General features: G+C 40.0%; 1 protein-coding gene across 1 annotated transcript in view; it reads left to right on the top strand.

The window, feature by feature from the left end:
* ADAM28 (ADAM metallopeptidase domain 28) overlaps positions 1 to 25,366 on the top strand; it is a 62,085-nt gene extending 36,719 nt beyond the window's left edge. Inside the window, exons 11-18 of the mRNA XM_020900956.2 lie at positions 732 to 862; positions 4,038 to 4,215; positions 5,970 to 6,059; positions 15,900 to 16,095; positions 17,941 to 18,043; positions 20,124 to 20,283; positions 21,221 to 21,301; positions 24,919 to 25,366. Coding sequence (XP_020756615.2) covers positions 732 to 862; positions 4,038 to 4,215; positions 5,970 to 6,059; positions 15,900 to 16,095; positions 17,941 to 18,043; positions 20,124 to 20,283; positions 21,221 to 21,301; positions 24,919 to 24,951 — 972 coding nt within the window. The 3' untranslated portion in view covers positions 24,952 to 25,366. The remainder of the gene's footprint in view (positions 1 to 731; positions 863 to 4,037; positions 4,216 to 5,969; positions 6,060 to 15,899; positions 16,096 to 17,940; positions 18,044 to 20,123; positions 20,284 to 21,220; positions 21,302 to 24,918) is intronic.
* Positions 25,367 to 25,745: the final 379 nt, after the last annotated feature.

Here is a 25,745-nt window from a genome sequence, read left to right as displayed (position 1 = left end):
TTTGGCATTAGGGGCATAGGCTTGGATTACTGTGATGTTGAATGGTTTGCCTTGGAAATGAACCGAGATCATTCTGTCATTTTTGAGACTGCAGCCAAGTACTGTATTTCAGAATCTTTTGTTGACTGTGAAAGCTACTCCATTCGTCTAAAGGATTCTCACCCACAGTAGTAGATATAATGATCATCTGAATTAAATTCACCTATTCCCATCCAGTTTAGTTCACTGATTCCTAAAATGTTGATGTTCACTCTGCCATCTGTTTGACCACTTCCAGTTTATCTTGATTCATGGACCCAACATTCTAGGCTCCTGCGCAATTTTGTTCTTTATAACATTGGACTTCACTTTCACCACCAAATTCATGCACAACTGCATCTGCACAAATGCATGATGCATTTCTGCTTTGGCCCAGCCTCTTCACTCTTTCTGGAACTATTTCTCTGCTCTTCCCCAGTAGCATATTGGACACCTACAGAAGATGAGGTGGGGGCCTCATCTTCTGGCATCACATCTTTTGCCTTTTCATACTGTTCACGGGGTTCTCAAGGCAAGAATATTCAAATGGTTTGTCATTTCCTTCTCCAGTAGACCACGTTGACAAGGTGAGGAGGCTGAAGCTAAAATCAGACTCTCTACTCCACTTAGCTACAGTAAAAATACGTAATTATTTCCTGAATGATAATTCAGTTTGCAAACCAAAGGATCTGTCTCTCTATTCTCATCCTCAGGATCACAGTCCCAATGCACTTCAGGTTGCAGGAACCATGGCCCATGAAATGGGCCATAACTTCGGAATGTTTCATGATGACTACAATTGCAAGTGCCCTTCTATAGAATGTGTGATGGACAGATCATTAAGGTGAGCCTTTCTGGGAAGATGATACTTATTCTTGTTCTGGGTTCACTCTGGGCTATGCTACTCTTTTCTGTCATCTTCAGCAACCTGTTAAAACTTTCAAATTATTAAATAGCAGCATCAGGACATGATCATGGATGTGGGTCTATACCAATCTACCTATACTGTCACACTCTTTGTGATGCCAAGGACTGTAGCCCACCAAGCTCCTCTGTCCTTGGAATTCTCCAGGCAAGAATACTGGAGTGAATTGCCATTTCCTTCTCCAAGGGGTCTTCCCTCCCCAGGTATCAAACCCAGGTCTCCTGCATTGCAGGCAGACTTTTTATCATCTGAGCCATTAAGGAAGCCTCATACCATCACACGGTACTATCTATATCATGTAATGTTTTTTGTTAACTGAGACATAGTTTAAACATATTGTCTCTTTGCTGTTGGGGTGATATGTCACTCTATCCTCATCTTAGCTGCACAAGATCTGGGTTCAGAAGATCATTAGCATTTACCACAGTTTCAGTGAATTCAGATTGGTTGCTCATAAGGGAAAAGTTTTAGAAGAAAAATCTAATTATAGAAGAAGGAAATTAAAACACTGCCTAACACCATACACAAAAATAAAGTCAAACTGGACTAAAGACCTAAATGTAAAGTGTAATACTATAAAACTCTTAGAGGAAAATATAGGTAGAACACTCCTGACATAAATCACAGCAGGATCTTTTTCTATCCACCTCCTAGAGGATTGAAAATAAAAACAAAAATAAACAAATGGGATCTAATTAAACTTAGAAGCTTTTGCACAGCAAAGGAAACCATAAAATGAAAAGACAACCCTCAGAATGGGAAAAAATATTTGCAAATGAAACAACTGACAAGGGATTAACCTCCAAAAATATACAAACAGCTCATGTAGCTCAATATAAAAAAAAATCAGACAATCCAATCAAAAAATGGGCAGAAGATCTAAATACATATTTTTCCGAAGAAGACATACAGACAGCTAAAAAGCACATGGAAAGGTGCTCGACTCACTCATTATCAGAGAAAGGCAAATCAAAACTACAATGCGGTGTCACCTCACACTGCTCAGAATGGCCAACATCAAAGAATCTACAAATAGGGCTTCCCTGGCGGTTCAGTGGCTAGAAGTCTGCTTTGCAATGCAGGCAACAGCAGTTCTGTCACTGGACTGGGAAGATCCCATACGCTATAGAGCAACTAAGGCCATGTGCCACAAATACTAAACCCCTCTAGAGTCTGCAAGCCACAGCTACTGACACCTAGAGACTGCGCTCCATAGCAAGAGCGGCCACAGCAATAAAAAAAATAGCCCCCACATGCCACAACTAGAGAAAATCCACATCTAGCAGCGAAGACACAGCACAACCAAAAATAAATAAGTAAAACAATTATAAAAAAATAATACATTTATTAAAAAAAATAACTACAAACAGTAAATGCTGAAGAGAGTGTGAAGAAAAGGGAACCCTCCTCAACTGTTGGTGGGAACATAAATTGGTGCAGTCACTATGGAGAACAGTATGGAGGTTCCTTAAAACAATAAAATTAGAGCTATCATACCATCCAGCAATCCCTCTCTTGGGTATATATATATGAAGAAAACCATAATTCAGAAACATACATGTACCTTAATGTTTATTGCACCATTATTTACAATAGCCAGGATATGGAAGCACCTTAAATGTCCATTGATGGAGGAATGGATAAAGAAGATGTGGTACATATGAAATATTACTTAACCATAAAAAGAATGAAATAATGGCATTTGCAGTAATATAGAGGGATCTAGAGATTGTCATATTGAGTGAAGTCAGACAAAGACAAATATATGATATCACTTATACATGGAATCTAAAAATAGGGTATAAATGAACTTATCTATAAAACAGAAATAAAGTTACAGATGTAGAAAACAAACTTATGTTACCAGGAGTTTAAGTGGGGAATATATTGGGAGATCATTTTTGACATATACACTCTACTGTATATAAAATAGATAACTGATAAAGACCTACTGTAGACCACAGGGAACTCCACTCAGTACTCTGTAATGGCCGATATGGGAATAGAATCTTAAAAAGAATGGACTTGCATATAGAGCTGATTCACTTTGCTGTATGCCTGAAACTAACACAGCATTATGCATCAGCCATACTCTATAACAGAATTTTTTAAAAAAAGAATGTTCTCACAGGAAGATGAGGAAGGCTTTGAAAAGAGATTACACATTCCTTTGTGTGTAATCTCTGAGGCAAAACTGCTCTGGAATTTTATCTTGAAAAACTCCACAATTCCTTTGATGTGTTCATTTTCTCTTGTATTTCCCTCTCTCAGTTCACCTAAGCTAAAGTTAAGTCTCCCATGCCCTTCCACAAAATAGAATATGGCTTGCAGGCCAGTTACATATCTTATGCTATCTCTTCCAGATATCACTGCATTTAAAAATTTTTTTTAAATTTTTATTTACAGTTGATTTACAGTGCTGTATGCTTATGTACAGCAAAGTGACTCATATATATATATGTATATATATACATATGTATATGCACATGAATGTATATATATTATTTTTCATATTCTTTTCCATTATGGTTTGTCACAGAATATTGAATATAGTTTCCTGTGCCATACAGTAAGACCTTGTTTTTTTTATCCATTCTATATATGAGAGTTTGCCTCTGTTAATCCCAAACCCCCATTCCTTCCCTCCTCTCCTCCCACCACTGCCTTTTAAAATCTCATCCTTATTTGTGGAATGAAGAGAGGCTATCAATTTAACTTCCTCTGAAGGAAAGTGAATTCTTAAACATATAAGTAAACATAATTTTAGTGCCTTTAGGGTTTCACAACCAAAATGACCTAAGGCTGAATGAATGAGGTTATCAGGATAAATCAGAAGAATTTTCAGTTTTTTAAACAGCAGCCTGGATGCTCTACTTTGAGATGTGGCCATACTTGCTCATTAAGCTGGAGGTGTTTATACTTGCCCAGGTGAGCTAATTCAGGCACAAAAAAATGAGCTGATGATTTAGCAGCTGCTGAGTGGATTCCAATCGTTCTTTCAAGTTGTGTTTTGAGTACATCACACTCAGCATCTGATATTTCTCCCTATCTACTCAGTGTGATTGTATTGGTTTCTCTTTCCTTACTTTTACAGCAAAAATGTACCTACAGACTTCAGTTCCTGCAGCCGGGCCAGCTTTGAAAAGTTCTTTGAAGATAAATTATCCAATTGCCTCTTTAATGTTCCACTGCCTACAGAAATCATATCCACCCCGACCTGTGGGAACCAGTTGGTAGAAATGGGAGAAGACTGTGATTGCGGGACCCCTGAGGTACCACCAGCTCTTTTTAAAATGATCTAGTTTGTTTTTCAATTCCGTAAGAGATGAACTATAAAAGAACATGTGTGTGCATGCTAAGTCGCTTCAGTCATGTCCGACTCTTGGGGACCCCATGGATCGTAGCCTGCCAGGTGTCTCTGTCCATATGCTTCTCCAGGCAAGAATACTGGAGTGGATTGCCATGCCCTCCTCCAGGGGATCTTCCCATCCAGGGATTGAACCAGAGTCTCTTACATCTCCTGCATTGGCAGCCGGTTCTTTACCACTGGCCCCCCCTGGGAAGCCCAATGAACCTTGTGTTTCCTGTAATTTTGTATATTCGTGTTTGTAGACAGTGGTCAGGTCAACCTTTCTCACAAAAAACCCTGAATTGCTTAAGATCTTCCTTGTTTCCTTCTCAAGATTCCTTCCCCATCTTCTGTTTTATAAGGTCCACCCACCAGCTTGAGCTTCCTATCCTCAAACCTCCTTTTTTGGGAGAAATACCTCACATTTCTTATGTGCCTGAGACTTACTTGGCAGTTACTTTAGACCCAGTTCTATGATAGGTCTCAGAGAGTGGAAATAGCTTGCTTAGGGTCATTGGGCTGGTAAATGGAGGAGCCAAGATCTGGATTCAGGTGTTAGGTGTTTGTTTTAGCAACCCTGGAGCCTCCCTGCCCTGGGATTCAATCATTTCTTACCGCTTTGGGACTCAGAAATTGTTATCGCTCGAAGTGCCTGGCTTGGTCCCACCCTCTTGACAGGGCAGCCAGGACTCTGAATGGGACCTTTGCCCCTATCTTATTAACATTCAAGTGAGTACCATGCCAAGCCCGGTGTGAGCCTTTAAGTAACTTGAAAACCGTGCATGCTTGCTCAGTGTTCAACTCTTCAACCCCATGGACTATAGCCCACCAGGCTCCTCTGTCCATGGGACTTTCCAGGCAAGAAGACTGGAGTGGGTTGCCACTTCCTCCTCCAGGGGATCTTCCTGACCCAGAGATCCAACTCTGTCTCCTGTGTCTCCTGCACCGGCAGGTGGATTCTTTACCACTGCACCACCCGAGAAGCCTAACTTCAAAATAGGATTACACATTTATCTTTTCTGTGGGAGAAAGGAAACTTTCCCAGATGATGTTTGTTTGAAATAAGGTTAAGAGTTTCAACACTAAAAATTTGTGACTCTAAAAACATCCCGCCTTTTGGCTGAATCTGAACAGCTACGAGGGGAGTTTCCCCAGTAGGATTACCCCCATGCCTCGTGTAGGTGCCTGATTTCCCAGAAACAAGGAGGAGAGAAGAAGACAAAGAATAGTGCCTTACAGAGAATTGAGTTAAATGTCAAACTTGAACAAAGAACTCTATTTTTAGATTTTCTGTACATGCTCTAGAGCTTAAACTTACTGCTGGATAGATACAAAACTGATGAGCTGAACTAATTATGTTCATTAGTTAGAAGAATTTGATTTTCAAAAACTATACCTTTCTTTTGTTTTCTTTCATATTTCACCAAAAACAGACCATGCTCAGTATTAATCTGGTAGATTGGAGAAGTTAGAAAAGATATTTAAAAAAAAAAGATGTAAGTAGAATTCAGATAAACTCAATATTTCTAATGTTAAGCTTGTGTTTCTCCCCCCCCCCAAATTAGTTTCAGACCATATCAAAGAAATGTCTGTGTGATGAATAAATTATATTATGAATAGTGCAAAAATGAGACCAAAAGCTAATCTGGCATTTACATTTGTTTTTGGATTTCTTAGGAATGTACCAACGTTTGCTGTGATGCAAAAACATGTAAAGTGAAAGAAAATGTTCAATGTGCATTAGGAGAATGCTGTGAAAAGTGCCAGGTAAGATTATTATTTATTTATAACTTAATAATTATGTTTGCTCTTTGTTTTCTTTTCTGTACTAAAATCTTATCTTAGAGATTATGTTAAATGAAATAGGCAAAGTAATATTTTTCTGCCTGTAAAATAATGTTAGCTACTATCTCTCAAGTTCTCACTGAACACTTTGGAAACATGGGCCCTTTAATTCTCTGACAGCCCTTTGAGGTAGATATTATATTTAATTTTGTTTTTGAGGGAACAGAGTCTCAGAACAGAAAATGTACAAAATAATACAACCACTAAATGGCAAACTCCAAATATGACCAGTTCTAAAGCCAATGTTTGGTTATTCCTACCTCCTGTTTCTTCTGATGCCATGGGATCTTCTGGGACCAAGTTCAGGAACTGTTTACATATATCCTTTGTCAACAAAAATGAATCAGTTGATCTAAGAAAGAAATGGAGAATTTTATTCTAGTCAAACTGAGGATCATAAATGGGGAAGAGCATCTCAGAATACTCTGGAAACCAGTGAGTCCATTAGGAGTCAAAGCACAGTTGTGTAAGTTTTTCAAGACAAGTACATTAAATAACATATTATCGATAATTCATACAATCCAGATCTAAGTGCCATCATGGTCCCTTACAAGCTCAAGAAGGATTGTTATTTTTAAGGAGTTTTCTTGTTGGTGCTGGGAGGATGTTGCTCTTTATGGTTGAGCAGGTGTTTCTACCCATGGGGAGGTTTGGCTCATCCTGATGCAAACGCACAATGCAGTCAGGGGAAAGAGGAGGCCATAGGGTAGAGATACTTTTTCATGTTTAAATTTTTCTTGTCTTGCCATAAAATATGAATTTTATTTCACAGTTTAATAATGGCTTAGTGGGAAAGTTTATTTTGAAGAATATAGGGGTTCCTTTGTCTTCATCCTTTGAAGTGGCTTCCGGCTGAAATTCTTAGGAAAAAAGACTTAGGATGAGGATGCTCTGTCAATTTCTCTGTGGGGCTTTTTTGAACTTCTCTTCCACTTAAGAGTTCAGCATGTTACATTCTACTATGGCACAGAATTCTGTATTATGATTATTTATCTGTTTTCTTAATTAGACTGATTGTTAAGGTCCAGGATCTGATTCATGCTCACTTGACAAAGAATTGCATACATTTTAAATACATGGTAATCATGTGGAAAAGGAATATGCAGATGGCATGCTGGGTTATAGGTAGTGTTTGGGATAGATTTTTTTTTTTTTTTTTTTGCTTTTGGTTTTGTTTTGTTTTGATGTTGGAGGGAGAGGAAAGAAATAAAGAAGCCAAAAGGAAGAAAATTGGAGAATGTAAGTAGTATTCAGCAAGTATTTATTAAGTCCCATTTGTTAGAGATTATGGGTGATTAAAAAAAAAGTAGCTTGTTTCTAAGAAGCTGTGTGTGCAGTGCTTAGTCACTCAGCAGTGTCTGCTTCTTTGTAATCCTTTGGACTGTAGCCTGCCAGGCTCCTCCATCTGTCAGGGGAGTGTGTAATTTCCTTGGTTCTGTCTCATGCAACAATGATTTGAAATGGCTGGCCAGTGTTACACCTCTGTTACAGCTCAGCTTATTCAGCAAGCAAAGGATAGTACACCCTCAAGGGGTGAGGGCAGGCCGACCCCAAAGGAGAGCCTCAATCTGTCTTGACTTCCTCCTTTTATTCTTTTGTTTCCTCCCCGCTGAGCATGCCCTATGCAAATTGGGCTAGCCAAGAAGCCGGTATGTTTGTTTCACCAGAAGTTCTCACTCCAGTCCACAGGGTTTCTGTGTTCCATATTTGCAGGCTTTTCCCTTTCTTTTTTAGCCACTGCCATTTTAGACTCATTTTTCCTATTCTAACTACCTAACATTCCCCCCTCAAGAGATGGGAGGCCCAATTCTTTGGGAATAGGGGTGTCAGAGTCTCTCTGGCTACTTTCTGCTGACCTGGGACAGTGAGGTGCATTGGACCTCCCCCTCTTTCTAGTCTCAAGTCTCAGAGTCCTTATAGCGGTGTCCACCTAAGGGTCAGTGATATTTTTCATGGTTGGGTGTAGTTTCATATATCCTTATTGTACTAGCACTGGATTTTATAGCTTGTTGACCCGGGCAAAGACAAAATGGGTTAAACAATTGGTAACGCGTGGAACAATCATAAGCAGCATCTATATGCTGATAACAGGGATTAGTAGGGGCATTAGCCAACTCCAAATCCCCCTTCGCCAAGAGAAAGATCCCCAAAGAGAGATTGAGCTCATTCTTTGAGATCCCATAGGATTTGAATGTTTTTCTTGAGGACTGTGAGACTTTAACTTAGCTGTAGATATTTACCCAGAAACAATACATCTCATTCAAGATGGCTCAAGTCCCTTCTTGTTCAGCAATCAGGAAATCTATCTTCTGGATTTTTCTGTATTTTGGAGTATAACCCCTGCCAAGCTGTGTTGGCTCTTTAGAGCTATCCTGAGAAATCTTATCCCCAGAAACTTAATTTTGGGGGTGTTCATTAGAATGGCACTCATCTGTAGTCCTGAATAGGTATCTGAGATCTCCCAGGGGCTCACAGGTGTACTGAGTGTCCTCTTCTGTTTTCTTCCACAGCTTGACTCATGAGTAGTAAATCCAGGAGTTGTGTCCTGGTACCTTGACTGTTGTGGGGGTAGAAAGGCTTATAGGATAGGAGGCCCTTCCATTTGGGCTGGAGTTGAGCCTTGGGGGACCCATCTTTCCAGACTTTAATTTGAACTTGAGTCCCTGAAGCATATTGTGGTAGGTCTTTAGAATCTTTTGGGTCCTGGTTGACAACCCACAAACGTATATCTTGTTGGAATTTCCCAAAGGCCATGGATTAAGGCTGGAGGGTCTGAACCTCTGGATCTAGGAAGAGGTCATTGACATAAACAAAAAGTCTCCCATACAGCATCTCATAAGGACTAAGACAAGCCTGTTCCTTAGGGGCAGTATGGGTACAGAGGAGGGATATTGGTAAAGCCTCCTTCCATCCCAGGGAGGTCTCCTAGGTTATCTTTTTTATCACTGATTGTAAGAATTGGTTGACTCTTTCTACTTTTCCTGAAGACTGAAGGCTCCAGGCACAATGAAAGTAATAAGTAATGCCCAATGTTTTAGAGACCCCTTGGGTGGCCTTAGAAGTAAATGATGTCCCACTGTCACTTTGTAATGAGCTGGACAGACCAAATCTTGAAATGATTTCATGGAATAGTTTTTTTTTTTTTTTTTTTAACCACCTCCTGAGCCTTCTCAGTGCAGGTGGGAAAGCCTTCAATCCATCCTGTGAATGTATCTATCATGACTAGTAGGTATTTATATCCTTAAGAAATTGGCATCTGGGGGAAGTCGATTTGCCAGTCCTCTCCTAGGTAGGTCCCACGCCATTGGACAGGCTGGGCCAGGTGGGATCGTTGAGCTCCTTGGGTGTTGTTTAACTGGAAAGTGGAACAGAGACCACTTGCCTTATAGTCGTTTGGAGGCCTGTTCCTCTGAAGGACCTTTCTAGTAATCTTTGGAGGTCCTTCTCCCCTAAATGAGTGGTGGCATATAAGGAGTTAACCAACTATCACTGGAGGTTCCCAGGCAGGAAAAGGAGTCCCTCCTTTTGGGACCACCCCATATGATCTTCTTGAAAACCCTCACTCTTAGCTTTAAGAGTCTTACTTTCAGAATATGAAGCAGTTTCTGGCAAATTAGTCTGTGGAACTAAGGTGGCAACCCCTATTAGGTCATTGTTTTGTAATGCTGCTGTATTTTTGGTGCCCTTTACAATGGGAGACTGAAACCTAAGCAGGCAGATGGACTGCCTCCAAGAACCTAAGGATTTGGTCACCATATTTGATTGGGGATACTTGTGTGGTCTAGTGGCCTCTTTCTTCCTAAAACAGCAGCATGTGCATGTAGCACCAGAAAGGCATACTTGGAGTCATTGTAAATGGCTACTCTTTTTCCTTTTCCCAGCTGTAGAGCTTGAGTCAGGGCTATGAGCTCAGCCAGTCGGGCTGAAGTACCTGGTGGCAAATGTTTAGCCTCTACGGTCTCAAAATTGGAGACTATTGAAGATCCAGCTCTTCTTTTTCCATCCAAGACAAAGCTGCTTCCATCAGTGTACCAGATTTCCTCAGGATTGATCAGAGGATCTTCCAGCAATCCCTCTTGGGGTTTTGTCCAGTGATCCAAGGTTTCTAGGCAAGAGTGAAAAGGGAGAGAGCCCTCGAGGGTAGGCAGGAACATAGCTGGGTTAAGAATCTTACAAGGGGATATAGTCAGGCCTGAATTGTCCATCAGCACTATTTGATATCTGAGGATCCTTTGATCAGACATCCCTAAATGGCCTCTCCCATTCAGGAGTTGTTTCACTTGGTGGCTGGTCAAAATAGCTAGTTTGCCCCCAAAAGAGAGTTTTAAAGCATCTTCTACCAGGACTGCAGTAGCTGCAAGATTTTGAAAGCAGGGAAAGGTCTCTTCCCAATAAAGAAGTAGGACACTCAGGGACCACCAGAAACTGGTGGGAAAATATTTGTCCATCCCAGCAACAAAGAAGTGCTTGGATGAATCTTTTTGTTATTGCTTTTCCTGTAGCAACAAAAATGGCACAGGTTTGGGAGGAGAATGCTCCAGAGTAGGAGGTCAGGAGAGAGTAGGTAGCCCCTGTATCAACCAAGAAATTCTTGGGCCTACCTGCCACATCCAGGTGCACTCTTGGCTCCAGCTCCATGATGGTTATCTGTGACAGGTGGGCTGGCTGGAGCAGGCCACTTCAGTCCTGTTGAACCATCAAGAGGGAAGGCTTGGCACTTGACCTTGAGGCTCTTGGATCCCAAGGGCAGAGTGCTACGCAGTGTCCCAGTTGATGGTGTTTGTAGCAAGACATTTTAGCAGACTTGTCACAGTTTGGACACTCTTTGGCCCAATGCCCTGCCTATCTACAGATTAGGCATTTGCTTCATGCCTTGTCCTTCAAGGACTTGGAGTTTGCCACAGGGCTTCCCTGGAAGGTGGCCAGGATCTGGGCATGCCTTATTTCTTTCCTTCTTTCCCTTTCCTGGGCCTTGGCCTCTCTCTCCTGTTCTCTGTTATAAAAGGAATTGATGGCTGTCTGGACAATCTCATCTAAAGAGGCAGCAGGGTCCTGCTGCTGTAGCTGTTGCAACTGTATCCTGATGCCTGATGTACACTGGGACAAGAATTTGTCCTTTAAGATCACCTGTTCCTTGTAAGAGTCTAAGTTATTAAACTTCTGGAGGGCCTCTTTTAGACTTTCCAGAAAGGCAGTGGGGTTCTCGTTGGACTCCTGAGTTATTGCTGAGACCCGGCACGGTCCCACAACTAATAGGCTTCCTTCTATTTCCTTGGGTGGACTTCCTTAGGGGTGAGCCTATCTGAAGCTTATCCTACTCAGTACTGTTGCAACCTGAGAGCTAGGTGTATCTGGGTCAGGGTGCAGATCCCCAGGCAGGTTGAGGTGTGACAACTTCCTGGAGATTGAATCCCCGGGCAGGTCGAGACATGACAACCTCCCAAGGACCAGATTCCTAGGCGGGTCAAGGCAGGTCGATCTGGGACCCCCAGGCAGGAGTTGGGAATTCCCAATGACTCCAGTGTGACTAGTGCTGGGTAGGATTAAGGGGCTGTAATCTTAACTCATTGCTGGTTTGTCCACCACAGATGGGAATAGATACCATGAGGTAAAGTAATCCAAGCCTGTGCCCTGAGACTGGGAACCTGAGGAAATAGCCATAAACCTTATCCTCTTATTTCTCTGAGGGAATGTAAGTCACTGATTTCCTCCCCTAAGTTAAGTTAAAGTTAAATCGCTCAGTCGTGTCTGACTCTTTGCGACCCCATGGACCGTGTGGAGGACAGGCTCCTCCATCCATGGGATTCTCCAGGCAAGAATACTGGAGTGGGTTGCCATTTCCTTCTCCAGGGGATCTTCCCAACCCAGGGGTCGAACCCAGGTCTCCTGCATTGCAGGCGGACGCTTTAACCTCTGAGCCACCAGGGCAGTTTAGGGTGTCTCCAATGGTAAACATTTCATTGTCATAGACCCACTTTAGGTAATAACAGAAGTAATGACAAAGGAGTGGGTTATCTGGTCCTGTTAGGGGCATTAAGAGTGCTTTAATAATAAGCAGGGTGGAGCAATGTTGCCTGCAGTAGGGGCAGGTTTATGGTTGTAGGAATTAGTAAGTGGGACAAAATGATTAGTAAGGACAAAATGATAAGAGGCAACAGATCAGATGTTCCATAAAAGTGGAGTGGAGATTTGATCCAGGGGTATGTTTGTAGCTGTAGGAGAAGGGTGGTAAGGGTTTGGGCCGAAACAACCTGCAGGGTTAACTCCCAAAGTGGCAAACATTGTCCCTGGAAACCCAGTTGCCCTTGAAGGGATGCCACCAACAGATTAACTTCTAGCAGGCATTTGTGCCTGTCACCCACCCTAGCAGGTTCACTGAGAGGTGCTGTTGTGGGAAACATGGAAGATGAAGGTGTGAACCTCTAGAGGGATTGGATATTATACAGTATTTCCCTCCCAAGGGCTAGCTGTTTTCTGGTTGTCCTGCCAGAAGATTGTAGAGGCAACATTGTGAGCCTGGACAGGGCTCATGAAAAGAGCATGAAACAGGACTGAAGCAGGCAGGGCACAACTTTTGAAAGACTGATATAGCCCAAGGGCATAACATAAGCCAATTAAAATCAAATGGGTCCAAGATGCAGACAAGTCAAAATCAACTAAAAGCCTTCAATCTGCAAGCTAAAGACACACCTGGAGGCGCCATGAGAGTTCCAAGGCACTGTCGAAAGACCAAGGAGTGAGAGTTTCCCCAAGTGTTGGAAGGACCCTCCCACTCATTAGCGTATGAAATCACCCAGCCGGTAAAAACTAACCACACCACATTTCATGGGCACCGTATATACCCTCTGTGATGGCACACACTCTGTGGACTGTGCTTCTCTGTGAATTCAAACAAATCTACCTCTTACTTATTGCTGTGTCTCTCACTGAACTTTTTTGCAATGAGACATCAAGAACCTGAGCTTCATTAGGTCCTGAAACCAGGCACCATGGGTTTTGGCCAGGCTCAAGTCCTGGTTGGACATGACTGAGTGACTAAGCATAGTGCAGAGTCCCTGCCACATGGGTTTGAGTCCCAATCTTAGGTAAACAGTTTCAAACACAGGTTTCAGAAATGGAAAGATGATCACCTGCCCAATACTTTGTAAACAGAGGCATAGATGGAGAGAGGAGCTAAAGGACAGTAGAAAAAAGCAGTGGGAAAAACATGCCAAGGAACCCCTTTCAAAACTTGCTGGAAAAACTGCTAAATGCCTGACTTGTGCCCACAGTTTTCATTGGCCTGATCCTAGGCACAAAGGAGATTAAGGACCAAAGAACCCTCACCCACCTGGGCAACAGCTACTAGGGCACAGCAGATAGTGGAGCCTTCAGGACACACTTGGGAGTAGCCCCAGTCAGAGTCCCTCAGTTGCACCCACGGCCATTCATCTGTTCACAGGGGGTTCAAGGAAATAAGAAACAAGAGATTGTAAAGGAATTAAGATTCTGTTAGCCATATGTCCATCCAGACAAAGGGGCGAGGACCTCCTACCTAAACTGGAGGTCTTCTGGAATCTGAGACTGAGCATCATGAACTTTCATCTGAGTTTGTTTTTGCTGTCCCAGTTTCCAGCACACGGGCTTCTTGTCATTTCCACTGCACTGGGTTTCCTTCACATTCAGCTTCCAGCATGTGAGCTTCCAGTAAGTCAACCTTCTGCTGTGCTTGCTATCTGCCTCGCTGAGGATGAGCTGAAGTTGTTTCAGCCAGGTTACATCTGGGTCACGGCACTGGATATGTCGGGGGATTGTGTAATTTTCTTGGTTCTGTCTCACTGCAACAAAGATTTGAAATGGTGGATCAGTGTTACAGTTCAGTTACAGCTCAGTTTTATTTGGCAAGCAAAGGATAGTACACCCTCAAGGTGTGAGGGTGGGCTGACCTCAAAGGAGAGGCCTTAATCCGTCTTGGCTTCCTTTTTTTATACATTTATTTCCTCCCCACTGAGCCTGCCCTATGAAAATTGGGCTAGCCAAGAAATGGGTATGTTTTTTTTTAACCTGAAGTTCTCACTCCAGTCCATGGGTTTTCTTTTGAACCACTTTTGCAGGCTTTTCCCTTTCTTTGTCTTTTAGACACCACCATTTTGGACTCCTTTTTCCTATTCCAACTACCTAACGTGCCCATAGGATTTTTCAGGCAAAAATACTGGAGTGGGTTGCCATTTTCCTCCTTCAGGGAATCTTCCTGACCCAGGGATCAAACCCGCAGCTCCTGTGTCTCTTGCATTGCACACACATACACACACACAAAAGTGGTATTTTTCCTCAAAATATTTGCTGTTTCCTTAGGGTGAGGATATATTCATACATACCTGAAACAGATTAAAATATTGTACATGATTAAATGCCAGGCAGATATTATAATGATATTTGACCTTTGGGTAATATTACTTTCCACACATTTTTTCACTTAATTTTCATAATGGCTTATAAAGTTAAGATTAAACTCAATTGCTAAGGGTACACATCTAACCACTGGCAGAGCCAAGTATGTATCTTTCATATCCAAAGTATGTGTCTTTCATATCCAAAGTATGTGTCTTTCATAATTATCCAAATTCTGGGCTATTTTCCTACTACATGTGGAAAAGAGGAGCAGTGATCCACATTGAAGGGATCAGAGGAGTTTTCATGGAAAAATTAGGCTTTCAAATAGTTTGGGAAGTAGAGCAGATTTTATATAAACAGAAAGAAAAAAAAATTCCAAACGAGGAAAGAATAAACAGAAGGTAAAGCATGGTTTGTGTGACATCTGATAAGAAAGTTAGTCTGACTGAAGCAGAGGATCTTTGCAGGGTCTCATAGGCCCCAGTGAAAATTTTGATTATATGCTCTCACCAGTGTAAAGATGTTAAAAGTGTCTTGATGGTGTGAAGTGGTGGTGGTTTAGTCACTGAGTCATATCTGACTCTTTGCGACCCCATGGACTATAGCCCACAAGCCCTCTCTGTCTGTGGGATTTCTCAGGCAAGAACCCTGGCGTGAGAACTCCCCTAGTTGCTTCAGCTAAGGAAGGAGTTGCTTCCAGTTTCCACACAAGCCTCTTGAGATCTGCCTGAATGGCAGGATTTCTTTGACTAACATTCTCTGAGCAAATAAGAGCAAGATTTGCAGTAATAGATTTTAATGGAATTAACACAGCAAATGAACATTTTTGGTTTGTTTCTCCCTCCTAATAAATCACTCCATAGGAAGATGTGAGTGAAAAAAAAATATCTAAAATTACATGAAAAGGAATTCAGGTTCAGGAAATTCGATGCCTGGGAAAATCTCAGAGCATGCTGCTCGGGGCTTCAAAGCTTATCTTCCCTATTACAGAAGATTCACTTCACCAGTAAATTTCTGGAGCTGCAGATTTAAATCTCCTTGAAAAGCTTGAGAAAGATGCATTTAACAAAGGGAGAGTTAACTTCCTTCTTTGCATCTATAATATTGCTTGGTGTTCTAAAGTATTTTTTCATTGTTATTTTTATAGCAGTTTCTCTACAAATTCAGAAGTATTGATTGCTTTAATGACTCAGGATTTGGCCAAAGTCAGTAGAAATGGCATTATAGGAGATGGTTTTGACTTATACAACTGTAAACTAAAATAGAATGATGCCTGTAGGTATGCATTGCTAATTAAAGGCCACAAGTAAAATATAATTTGCATCAATTTGAGACACTATGGTAGGTCAGGTGGAAAAAGCCCATGTCTACATTTTTATTTCCCTACAGTTAAAAAAGGCTGGTGAGGTGTGCAGACCAGCAAAAGATGAGTGTGACCTGCCCGACATGTGTGATGGCAAATCTCCTCTTTGCCCCAGTGATCGGTACCAAATCAATGGCCTCCCTTGCCAGAATGGGACGGGCTACTGCTGGATGGGAACGTGCCCCACCCTGGAGAAGCAGTGCACTGACCTCTGGGGACCAGGTAGGAGGACAAGCCCAGGGTCACTGGCACGTCTGCCTCTCTCCATGTCCACACGCAGGAAAACCCTATCATCCCAAGGGACAGTGTTTCATCGTGGCTGAAAAAGCATTCTGTCCCATCCATCTGTCTTTCATTTATGGTTTCCTTTGCTGTGCAAAAGCTTTTACCTTTAATTAGGTTTCACTTGTTTATTTTGTTTCTGTTTTCATCACTCTAGGAGGTGGGTCAAAAAAGATCCTGTGATTTATGTCATAGTGTGAACTGCCTGTATTTTCCTTTAAGAGTTTTAAATCATCTGGCCTTACATTTAGGTCTCTAATCCATTTTGAGTTTATTTTTGTGTGTGGTGTTAGGAAGTGTTCTAATTTCATTCTTTTGCATGTAGCTGTCCAGTTTTCCCAGCACTACTCACTGAAGAGATTGTCTTTTCTCCACTGTATATTCTTACCTCTTTGGTCATAGATTAGGTGACCATAGGTGTGTGCGTTTATCTCTGGACTTTCTATTCTGCTCCACTGATTAATCTTTTGTTCTGATCTTTTGCTGTGAGTGTATAGGTATGCAAGATTTCTGTGTATTAGTTTTGTATCCTGCAACTCTCCCAAATTCATTGATGAGCTCAAATTCATTGATGAGTAGTTTTCTGGTAGCATCTTTAGGATTTTCTATATAGTATCATGTCATCTACAAACAGTGACAATTTTTTGTATTTCTTTCCATTATGGTTTATTACAGGATATTGAATGTAGTTCCCTGAGCTATACGATGGGACCTTATTTCTTAACCATCCTATAGTAGTTTGTATTTCCTAGTCCTAGATTCCATAGGCTTTTTATTATTTTTAACTTCATTGTTGTTTTTTCAAAGGCTGGATTCATATTTTCCAGGTCTTCATATTGATCTTTAAGGCTGGGGAGAGAGAAGGAGTAGAGGCATTAGAAAAAGAAGGATAGAGGCATTTGACTCAATAGAACTCGATTTGAAGTCTGATTTTTCATCTCTCTTTGTGGCTTTAACAAATACTACCCTCTATACCTTTATTAGAAAAATGAGAATGCTAGTAAGAATGGGTAATATTTTTACACCATGTTCTACTGACCAGGCATTCTTCTCAGTGGCTCACATAGATTAACTCATTTAATCTTCTTAATAGTGGACTTCCTTGGTGGTTCAATGGTTAAGACTCTGTCTTCCAATGCAGAGGGTGTGGGTTCAATCCCTGGTAGGAAAGCTAAGATCTCACATGATGCGAGGAGTGATCAAACATTTAAATAAATAAAGTTTGTTTTTTAAAAAAGACATAATCCTAAAAACTTAAAAAAAATAATCCTCATAATAGCATTACAAGGGCATACTATCATAGAGTCATCATTTTCACACAGAGCAAATTGAAAGTTTAAGGCAATTAACCATACCATACAGCTCTTAACCACTGATTGCCCATCTGATGAAGATTGCATGAGAAATTAAACTTGTGATGCATATTACTTCCTGGCAGAGTAGAAGTCTGACTAAGCATAGGGTGTACCTGTCACATGAATACCCTCCAAAAGAACAGCATTCCAGGATCTGCCATTCTATGGCTCTTCTAGCTAAGTCTTCAATCTTGCAGATGTCCCCAAATATTTAGATAGCCATCATTCAAAAATAGGCCATCCAAAATATTATTTTAATTCCGGACATCTCTCTTGATATCATATCAAAGCAAACTATATTTCCAAGAAGAGGTATGATGCTAAAATCGTATTCTTCATGCTGTCTTTCTGTTTCATGAATCCTTTGTAGCACTGAACTACTTACTCTCTTCGGTCTATCTATGACCTTACTGACCTTGCTTGATCCTAGGATCCCGGGTTGCAGATAAGTCATGTTTTAGACGAAATGAACGTGGATCAACTTATGGATACTGTCGAAAAGTGAACAACACACACATTCCCTGTAAAGCAAAGTAAGTGGTCCTGCTATTTGAACTTCCTGCTCATTTTCACACATGTTGATTTATCCCATTTAAAGAGAAAATAATTTGGACATCATTTATTTGATAAACAATCATTGAGTGACTATTACTTGCTTTATTGTAGGTTACGCACCGAGTTAAAAAGGTAAATAGGGAATGATTCCCATTTTTCAGTCACTCATAATGCGTCCTTCAAAGGACACCAAGTATAGCTGCTGTTAAATAGAATAAATGTTTGAGAAGGAATATACAAGAGTAACTGGGCCTCATTGGAAATGTGTAAACTGATTCTCCAGTATGCTTCAGATGCTTTTCCATCTACTGCATTTCATGATGATTCTATGGTAGAAGTACATATCTTCTCAGAGGAATAAGCAACACAATGATTGTACAGGTTTTTTTGAACTTGCCATGGCATTCCATAAAGAAAAGGTACAGTAAGGGAAAAGACTGACAACTGACCTAAAGAATTTGTTTTCCATAAAAAAATTGATAGTCTGAAAAAAGAAAAGATAAAACACTGTAATCAATGAACTTGAGATTTTTCTATATATTTCCCTTGGATTCTACAGTTCTAAGATGATTTTTAAAAATTAAATGATAATAGGTGAAATACCTGTTCCAAACTTTGCATGTGCAAACTAATGTGTAACAAGACACTGAATGAAAAAGATCAGCATTTATCCAAGTTTTTTCTGTTGAAATAACACTAATATTTCTTGATGATGGTTATTACCAAAAACAAGCTATGTTGGACAGAATATCATCTCTTGGGGAGTCTGAGCCTCAAAGATGGTCATGCCTTGTGGGATCTCCTTTATAGGAAATCAGGGGAAAATATATTAATAAAAGGCAATATGTGTGTGGGAGTAGGTTGAGTGGGTAGTAATATTTAGTATTAGAGGTTGTGATAGGGAAAAGAGGCTAGGGTAATTCCATCTTTCCTCTGTAAAGTGTACACACAATGCTTGTGTGAATACTGGATAATTTCTGCAACCAATGGCATAAGCATTTAATTTCTTCCCACAGACTGGCCTTCTGATCACTTCTTAGTAATTTTTGCTTGTAGTGAGAAGTAAGCCTGAAATTCCCTGGGTCCTAGAGCCTTCCTAGGGCTTCCTTGGTGGCTCAGAGGATCAAGAATCTGCCTGTGATGCAGGAGACCTGAGTTCAGTCCCTGGGTCAGGAAGATACCCTGGAGAAAGAAATGGCAACCCACTCCAGTATTCTTGCCTGGAGGATTCCACAGATAGAGAAACTTGGTAGGCTACAGTCCATGGGGTTGCAGAGTCAGATATGACTGAGCAAGTTTCACCTTTTTAGAGCCTTCCTCTTAAAGCTCTACCTAAATTATTCAAGAAGAACACCTTCTCAAGTCTGGAAAGAACGCATGCCTTTCTCTGCTCCTCAGTGGTATTTTTTCTAAAAACCACCAGAGTAATCAGAAGAATCTGATTCTAACACTCTCAGAAGAGTTTTTTTTACAACTTTCCTCTAAATTTTGCATAAAAGCAATTGATTCCAATTTTGTTGGCATTGACTTTCTTCCCCTTGTTAGTGAATGTAAGGCTTTAGTGAGACCCTAGCAGTTTCATCTGAATTTGCAGGGGTTCTTTCAGGAACCCACATGATGCCTTGGAGTGTCATCCAAGGGAGATAGTTGCAGTCCATGGGGTCCCAAAGAGTCAGACACAACTTAGTGACTGAACATCAACAACAACACATACCCTCACATGAGGCCACATTCAAGAATATGAAGTTAAGGTTATGCATCCTTCCCACTGGCCAGAATTTAGGTTAACTGGCCAAAATTAGGGAATCTGGGAGACAAGGGGTTTTTTGTTCTTGTTTGTTTTTTTTAGCAACACCAGGCCTTGCAAACCATTGAATATGGTGGTTCTGTTACTTAAGAATAAGGGGAAAATTGGTGTAAAGGAGAACTAGGAGTCTCTGCCTTAGGGAAAAATGCCACTAGTTAAATATTAATAGTCTAGGAGGTGATTTACGTTTGCATAAAAAGGCAGTTTGGGTCCTGGTGTTTCAACTGCAGCAAATTTTGGCTTTTCCTCAGAGATGCCATGTGTGGGAAGTTGTTCTGTAGGGGTGGCTCAGATTATCTGCCCTGGAAAGGACGTATAGTCACAATACTGACATGCAGACTATTTGATCCTGAAGACAGCAGTGAAGAAGTTGGCATGGTAATCAATGGAACCAAATGTGGAGACAAGAAGGTGAGTTGAAATTGCAGCTTTTACTCAGAACGTTCTTTCTGTTTGGTTTTTGTTTTGTTTATTTTCTTCTCAGGGCTTCTCTGTGTTTCATGGAGCACAATTTTCAAAGTGATGTTTACGCCATTCATGTATACATGACTGTGTTGTTCCCTTCAGTGTTATTTAATAAGTAACTATTATGTTCTTAGCACAAGGATGTTAAATTCAGGCAAGTTTTATTGCCCCTAAATTGGTAGGTTCTCAGCAAATGATAGCCACTGATAATAATAAATATAATCATAGCAATACTTCTTATTTTTACACAAAATTTTATTTTAATCTTAGAGATGATATGATGTTAACTTGTTTTCCATAGTATTTTTGCTTGGAATGAGTACCTTGTATCATGTGCAATGCTTAGCTCAATGCTAACTATCAGTCTACAGAGCTGGACTAAAGAGGTGGATTAAGGGAATAATCCATGAGGATTGAAGTAAGGAAATTTTCTTTAGAGAAGACTTCCTAAATATTTTATTACAAAAATTACCTAGATTCCATCTTCCTATTTTCAAAAGGATGCTGTGATTTCTCTAATAAAAAGCAAGTTTGATAACAATATGTGCATGCATGCTTAGTCGCTTCAGTCTTTTTGATTCTTTGTGACCCTGTGGACTGTAGCCCACCAGGCTCCTCTGTCCATGGGATTTCCCAGGCAAGAATACTGGAGTGGGTTGCCATTTCCTCCTCCAGGGGATCTTCCAGATCCAGGGACTGAACCCACGTCTCCTGCATCTCCTGCATTGCAGGCAGATTCTTTATCCACTGAGCCACCTGGGAAGCTCTTGATAGCATTAATAGTAGCTAAAAATAGAAGATTAACTCCTGAAGAGTCATCAGTTTGCATAAGTGATATCTTTGGATGTTCATGTTGGCTTTGTGTTTTTCACATCACTTTCAGGTTTGCATTAATGCAGAATGTGTGGACCTGGAAAGAACTTACAAATCAGCAAATTGCTCCTCTAAGTGCAAAAGACATGCTGTAAGTAATTCTTGACAGTGTTTCCCAAAGCGTACCGAATCTTATGTCATTTTAGGTCAGACAGTTTGGGTGATATTAATGTAGTGTTTCGGTGTTGAATGATTCAAACAACTAAGTTTATCTAACTCTTCGGTACTTTGATTCAATGAAAACTTCATTCAAAGAACTTGGTACTGAAATTCCTGTTTTTTTCTTTTTTAACTTTTTATTTTGTATTGGCATATAGCCAATTAACAAATGATGTTCTCATAGTTTCAGGCAAATATCAAAGGGACTCAGTCACACACACACACACACACACACACACACACGTATCCATTCTCCCCCAAACTCTCCTCCCATCCAGCCTGCCACATAACACTGAGCAGAGTTTCCTATGCTGTAGGTAGGTCTTTGTTGGTTATCCATTTTAAATATAGCAACATATACATGTCCATCCCAAACTCCCTAACTATCCAGTCCCCCCAAGAACCATAATTTCATTCTCTAAGCCTGTGAGTCTCTTTCTGTTTTGTAAGTTCATTTGTATCAATTCTTTTAGATTCCACATATAAGTATGTCATATGATATTTCTCCTTCTCTGCCTGACTTACTTCACTCAGGATGACGTTTTTCTAAGTTCATCCATGTTGCTGCAGATGGCATTATGAAATTCCTATTATTGATGCTTAAAATATGTAGGTAGTTGAAAGGCTGCCGAGCAGGGGGCTATTCTTTTTTTTTTCTGAGATGTACTTAATTATGGATGAATAAGCCCGTGTGTTGCGCGTCAGTCCAGTGAGAAAACTAACAGAACCATAAGTTCTCTAGGTGTGTGACCATGAGCTTCAGTGTCAGTGTAAAGAAGGATGGACTCCCCCTGACTGCTCTTGTTCTTCCACAGTCTTCAGTACGTAAACAATACATGTCTAACCAGAGAAAACTGCTCACCTCTTCCAAGTGTTTATTTCCTATTAAGTAAGATTCCATGCCTTTCTCTCTCTCTTCTTGGAATTCCTGTTCTGTAGGTAACGAATCCACGATATTAATCTCCAAAGTCTCTCCAACAACTTTAAAATCACATTTCCCACCTTCTTATGTTTCTATATTCTACCAAAAAAAATCCTTGAAATTTTATATTTGTCGTTTCATTTTAATTTTCTGAGTTTTCTTGCTTTACAATTGTCCCGTTTTCCTAACAGCCTTGACTGAATGTATACTAGGTATAATATCCTCATAAAACTCTCTAAGAACATGACTTATTATTTTTGCAGGTTGTCTCTTCTCCAGATTACCTCTATTTCTTTTGAGGTTTTTTTTTTCACCCTCTCTGATGTTTCATTTTGCTATTTTTACTTCAAGATATATGATCCTTCATTGAATGTGGGATTAGGTTGACTTGAATTAGCTTACAGGGGTTTCTTGGCATGTGTTCATGCTTGTTGGACCTTACCTCTCCTGATGGGAGATCTGGCTGAGAGCCAGATCAGTAGGCAGATCTTCCTATAGACCTCAGACCTTCAATGTGGAAACAGCCAGAGTAGAGAGCCTCACCTCCAGTTGCCATGGTGATGAATATCTTGCCCTGAGGACAGAGCTCTTCATTACATTTACTTTTTAGAAACAGCTGCTCTTCCTCAGGACCCCTTCCTAGTGCTTTACAACCTTTAAGCCATTTGGCATAAATAGAATTGTTATATTTTAGCAACTCATGTGGGTCAGTAGTGATAACACATTGAAATTTTTGTTTAAATTCTTTTTATAGCTAGTAATAATGATAGAATCTTTTCTTAATTTTTTTTTTTGGCCATTGGTATTTTCTCTTTTATGAAATATTTGTTCACACTATTTTGTGTATTTTTCTATTGGGTATCTCCCTGACCCCCTATTAACTTGTTTAAGTTTTAATATACTTAATATAAGCTATTTTTCAGTTATATGTGCTACAAATAACTCCCTTCATTCTGTGTTTTCTCACTCTCTTTGTGATGTCATGTGATTAAAGAAGCTTTTAATTGTAATGTAGTCAATTTGTTTATCATTTCCTTGATGATTAGTTTTTTTTTTTTCCTTTTTGTGTCCTTTTTAAGGAATTTTTTTCTATCCTGAAGTTATGAATGTATATCCGTATATGATCTTCTGAAAAGTATTGTAGTGCTTTTTCAAATTTAAATCTATAATGTATCTAGAATTATTTTGTGTATGATGCAAGTATTCAATTTCACTTTTATCCCAGATAGGTATTCAATTGTCACACCATCATTTATGTAATAGATCTGTGCTGTGCTAAATCATTTCAGTAGTGTCCAACTCTTTGTGACCCCATGGATTGTAATCCACCAGGCTCCTCTGTCCATGAGGTTCTCCAGGCAAGAATACTGGAGTGGGTTGCCATGCCCTTCTCCAGAGGATCTTCCTGGCCCGGGGATCAATCCCTTGTCTCTTGTGTCTCCTGAACTGGCAAGTGGGTTCTTTACCACTAGCACCACCTGGGAAACCCATGTAATAGATCATCCTTCCTTAATGCTTTATAGTGCCAATTTTCTAATAAAACACATGTGTCTGCATGTGTGTCTTTCTGGGATATTTCTACTTTTCTGGGGGTTCTATTTGATTATCCATATGCCAGTATAAGGCCTTCCTAGGTGACTCAGTGATAAAGAATCCTCCTGCCATTGTAGGAGATGTGGATTCGGTCCCTGGATTGGGAAGATCCCCTAGAGGAGGAAATGACAACCCACTCCAGTATTCTTGCCTGGAGGATCCCATGGACAGAGGAGCCTGGCAGGCTACAGTCCATGGGGTCACAAAGAGTCTGACACGACCGACCACACACATGCCAGTATAATATTCTTTTATTATTGTATCTTTAAGATAAGTTTGTTATCTTAGAAGCAGTCCTTGAATTTTGTTCTTCAAGAATGTGTTGGCTATTAGCTTTTGTACTTCCACATATATTTTACTGTCAGATTCTCAAGTTACACACACAATTTCTGTTGGAATTTGCCTCCAACTAATAAAAATAAATGGGAAAAAAAAATAATAAAGTTAGTCCAAACTGTATCTATAGATTCACTTGGGGAAGAATGAGCATATATAAAATATTGAATTCCAAACCCATTACATGAAATAAGTATCCATTTACTTAGCATTCTTTAATTTTGCCAAATAATATTCAACGATTTTCACCATAGAATTTTTACAATATATATTGTTTAACTGGATTTATAAGAAATTAACTTATATTGTATATTTTGAATGGTATTTTTAAACAAATATTTTAACTATAACTAGAATATAGAACTTCAACTAATTTTTATATATTTATTTTTATATGAAACACCTCTGCTAACCTGTCAATAATTTTAGTAACTTATAAATTCTTTTAGATTTTCTACATATTCAATCATACTCTTTGAGAAAAATGACAGTTTTGTTACTTCCTCTCTAATATTCACGATTTTAATTTCTTGTACTTTTTTTCCTTGTACAATGTTGAACAGAAGTAGCAAGAGACAGCAAGTCTCTTTATTTCTTTCCCAATCTTAGGAAAGACTTTCAGTATTTTGCTCTGCTATCTAAAGTTATTCTTTCATATTAGCTCCTCTTCATCTAAGAAAATTCACTTCTATTCCTAGTTTACTAGAAGACTCTTGAGTCCCTTGGACTGAAAGGAAATCCAACCAGTCCATCCTAAAGGAGATCAGTGCTGGGTGTTCATTGGAAGGACTGATGTTGAAGCTGAAACTCCAATACTTTGGCCACCTGATGTGAAGAGCTGACTCATTGGAAAAGACCCTGATGCTGGGAAAGATTGAGGGCAGGAGGAGAAGGGGACGACAGAGGATGAGATGGTTGGATGGCATCACCGACTCAATGGACATGGGTTTGGGTGTACTCCAGGAGTTGGTGATGGACAGGGAGGCCTGGTGTGCTGTGGTTCATGGGGTCGCAAGGAGTTGGACATAACTGAGCAACTGAACTGAACTGAACTGAAGAATTGTGTCAAATAATTTTTATTTACTGTTCAAGATTTTTAACTCTTTACTCTGTTGGTATTGCAAAATAAACTGATTGATATTTGAACATTTATCTAATTTTGCATTCCTTGAATAAACCCAACATGGAAATATTTAATAGCTTTTATAGATACTGATGGGTGATGTTTGCCATTACTTTATGTTCATGGGTGAGGCCTATAATTTTCTCATAGCATCCTTGCTAAATCTGAGTACAGGATTATGCTAGTCATGTTAAACAAAGTGGAGTGTTTTCATTTACTTAAATTCCCTGGAAGAATCTGTATAAGAATAGAAGACTCTCCTTAAACATCTGGTTAGAACTTGTCAGTAAGCCAAGTGGGCTTATAGTTCTGCACAATATTTTAATTAAAGATCCATCTTTAGTAGTTATAAGAACCTTCAGGTTTTTTATATCTTCTTATGCAAGTTTTAGTATATTTTAC

Source organism: Odocoileus virginianus, chromosome 31 (genome assembly GCF_023699985.2).
Source record: "Odocoileus virginianus isolate 20LAN1187 ecotype Illinois chromosome 31, Ovbor_1.2, whole genome shotgun sequence".
NCBI classification, from domain to species: domain Eukaryota; kingdom Metazoa; phylum Chordata; class Mammalia; order Artiodactyla; family Cervidae; genus Odocoileus; species Odocoileus virginianus.
The sequence above is the reverse complement of the archived record's forward strand: the minus strand, read 5'-3'. Positions and strand labels throughout refer to the sequence as shown.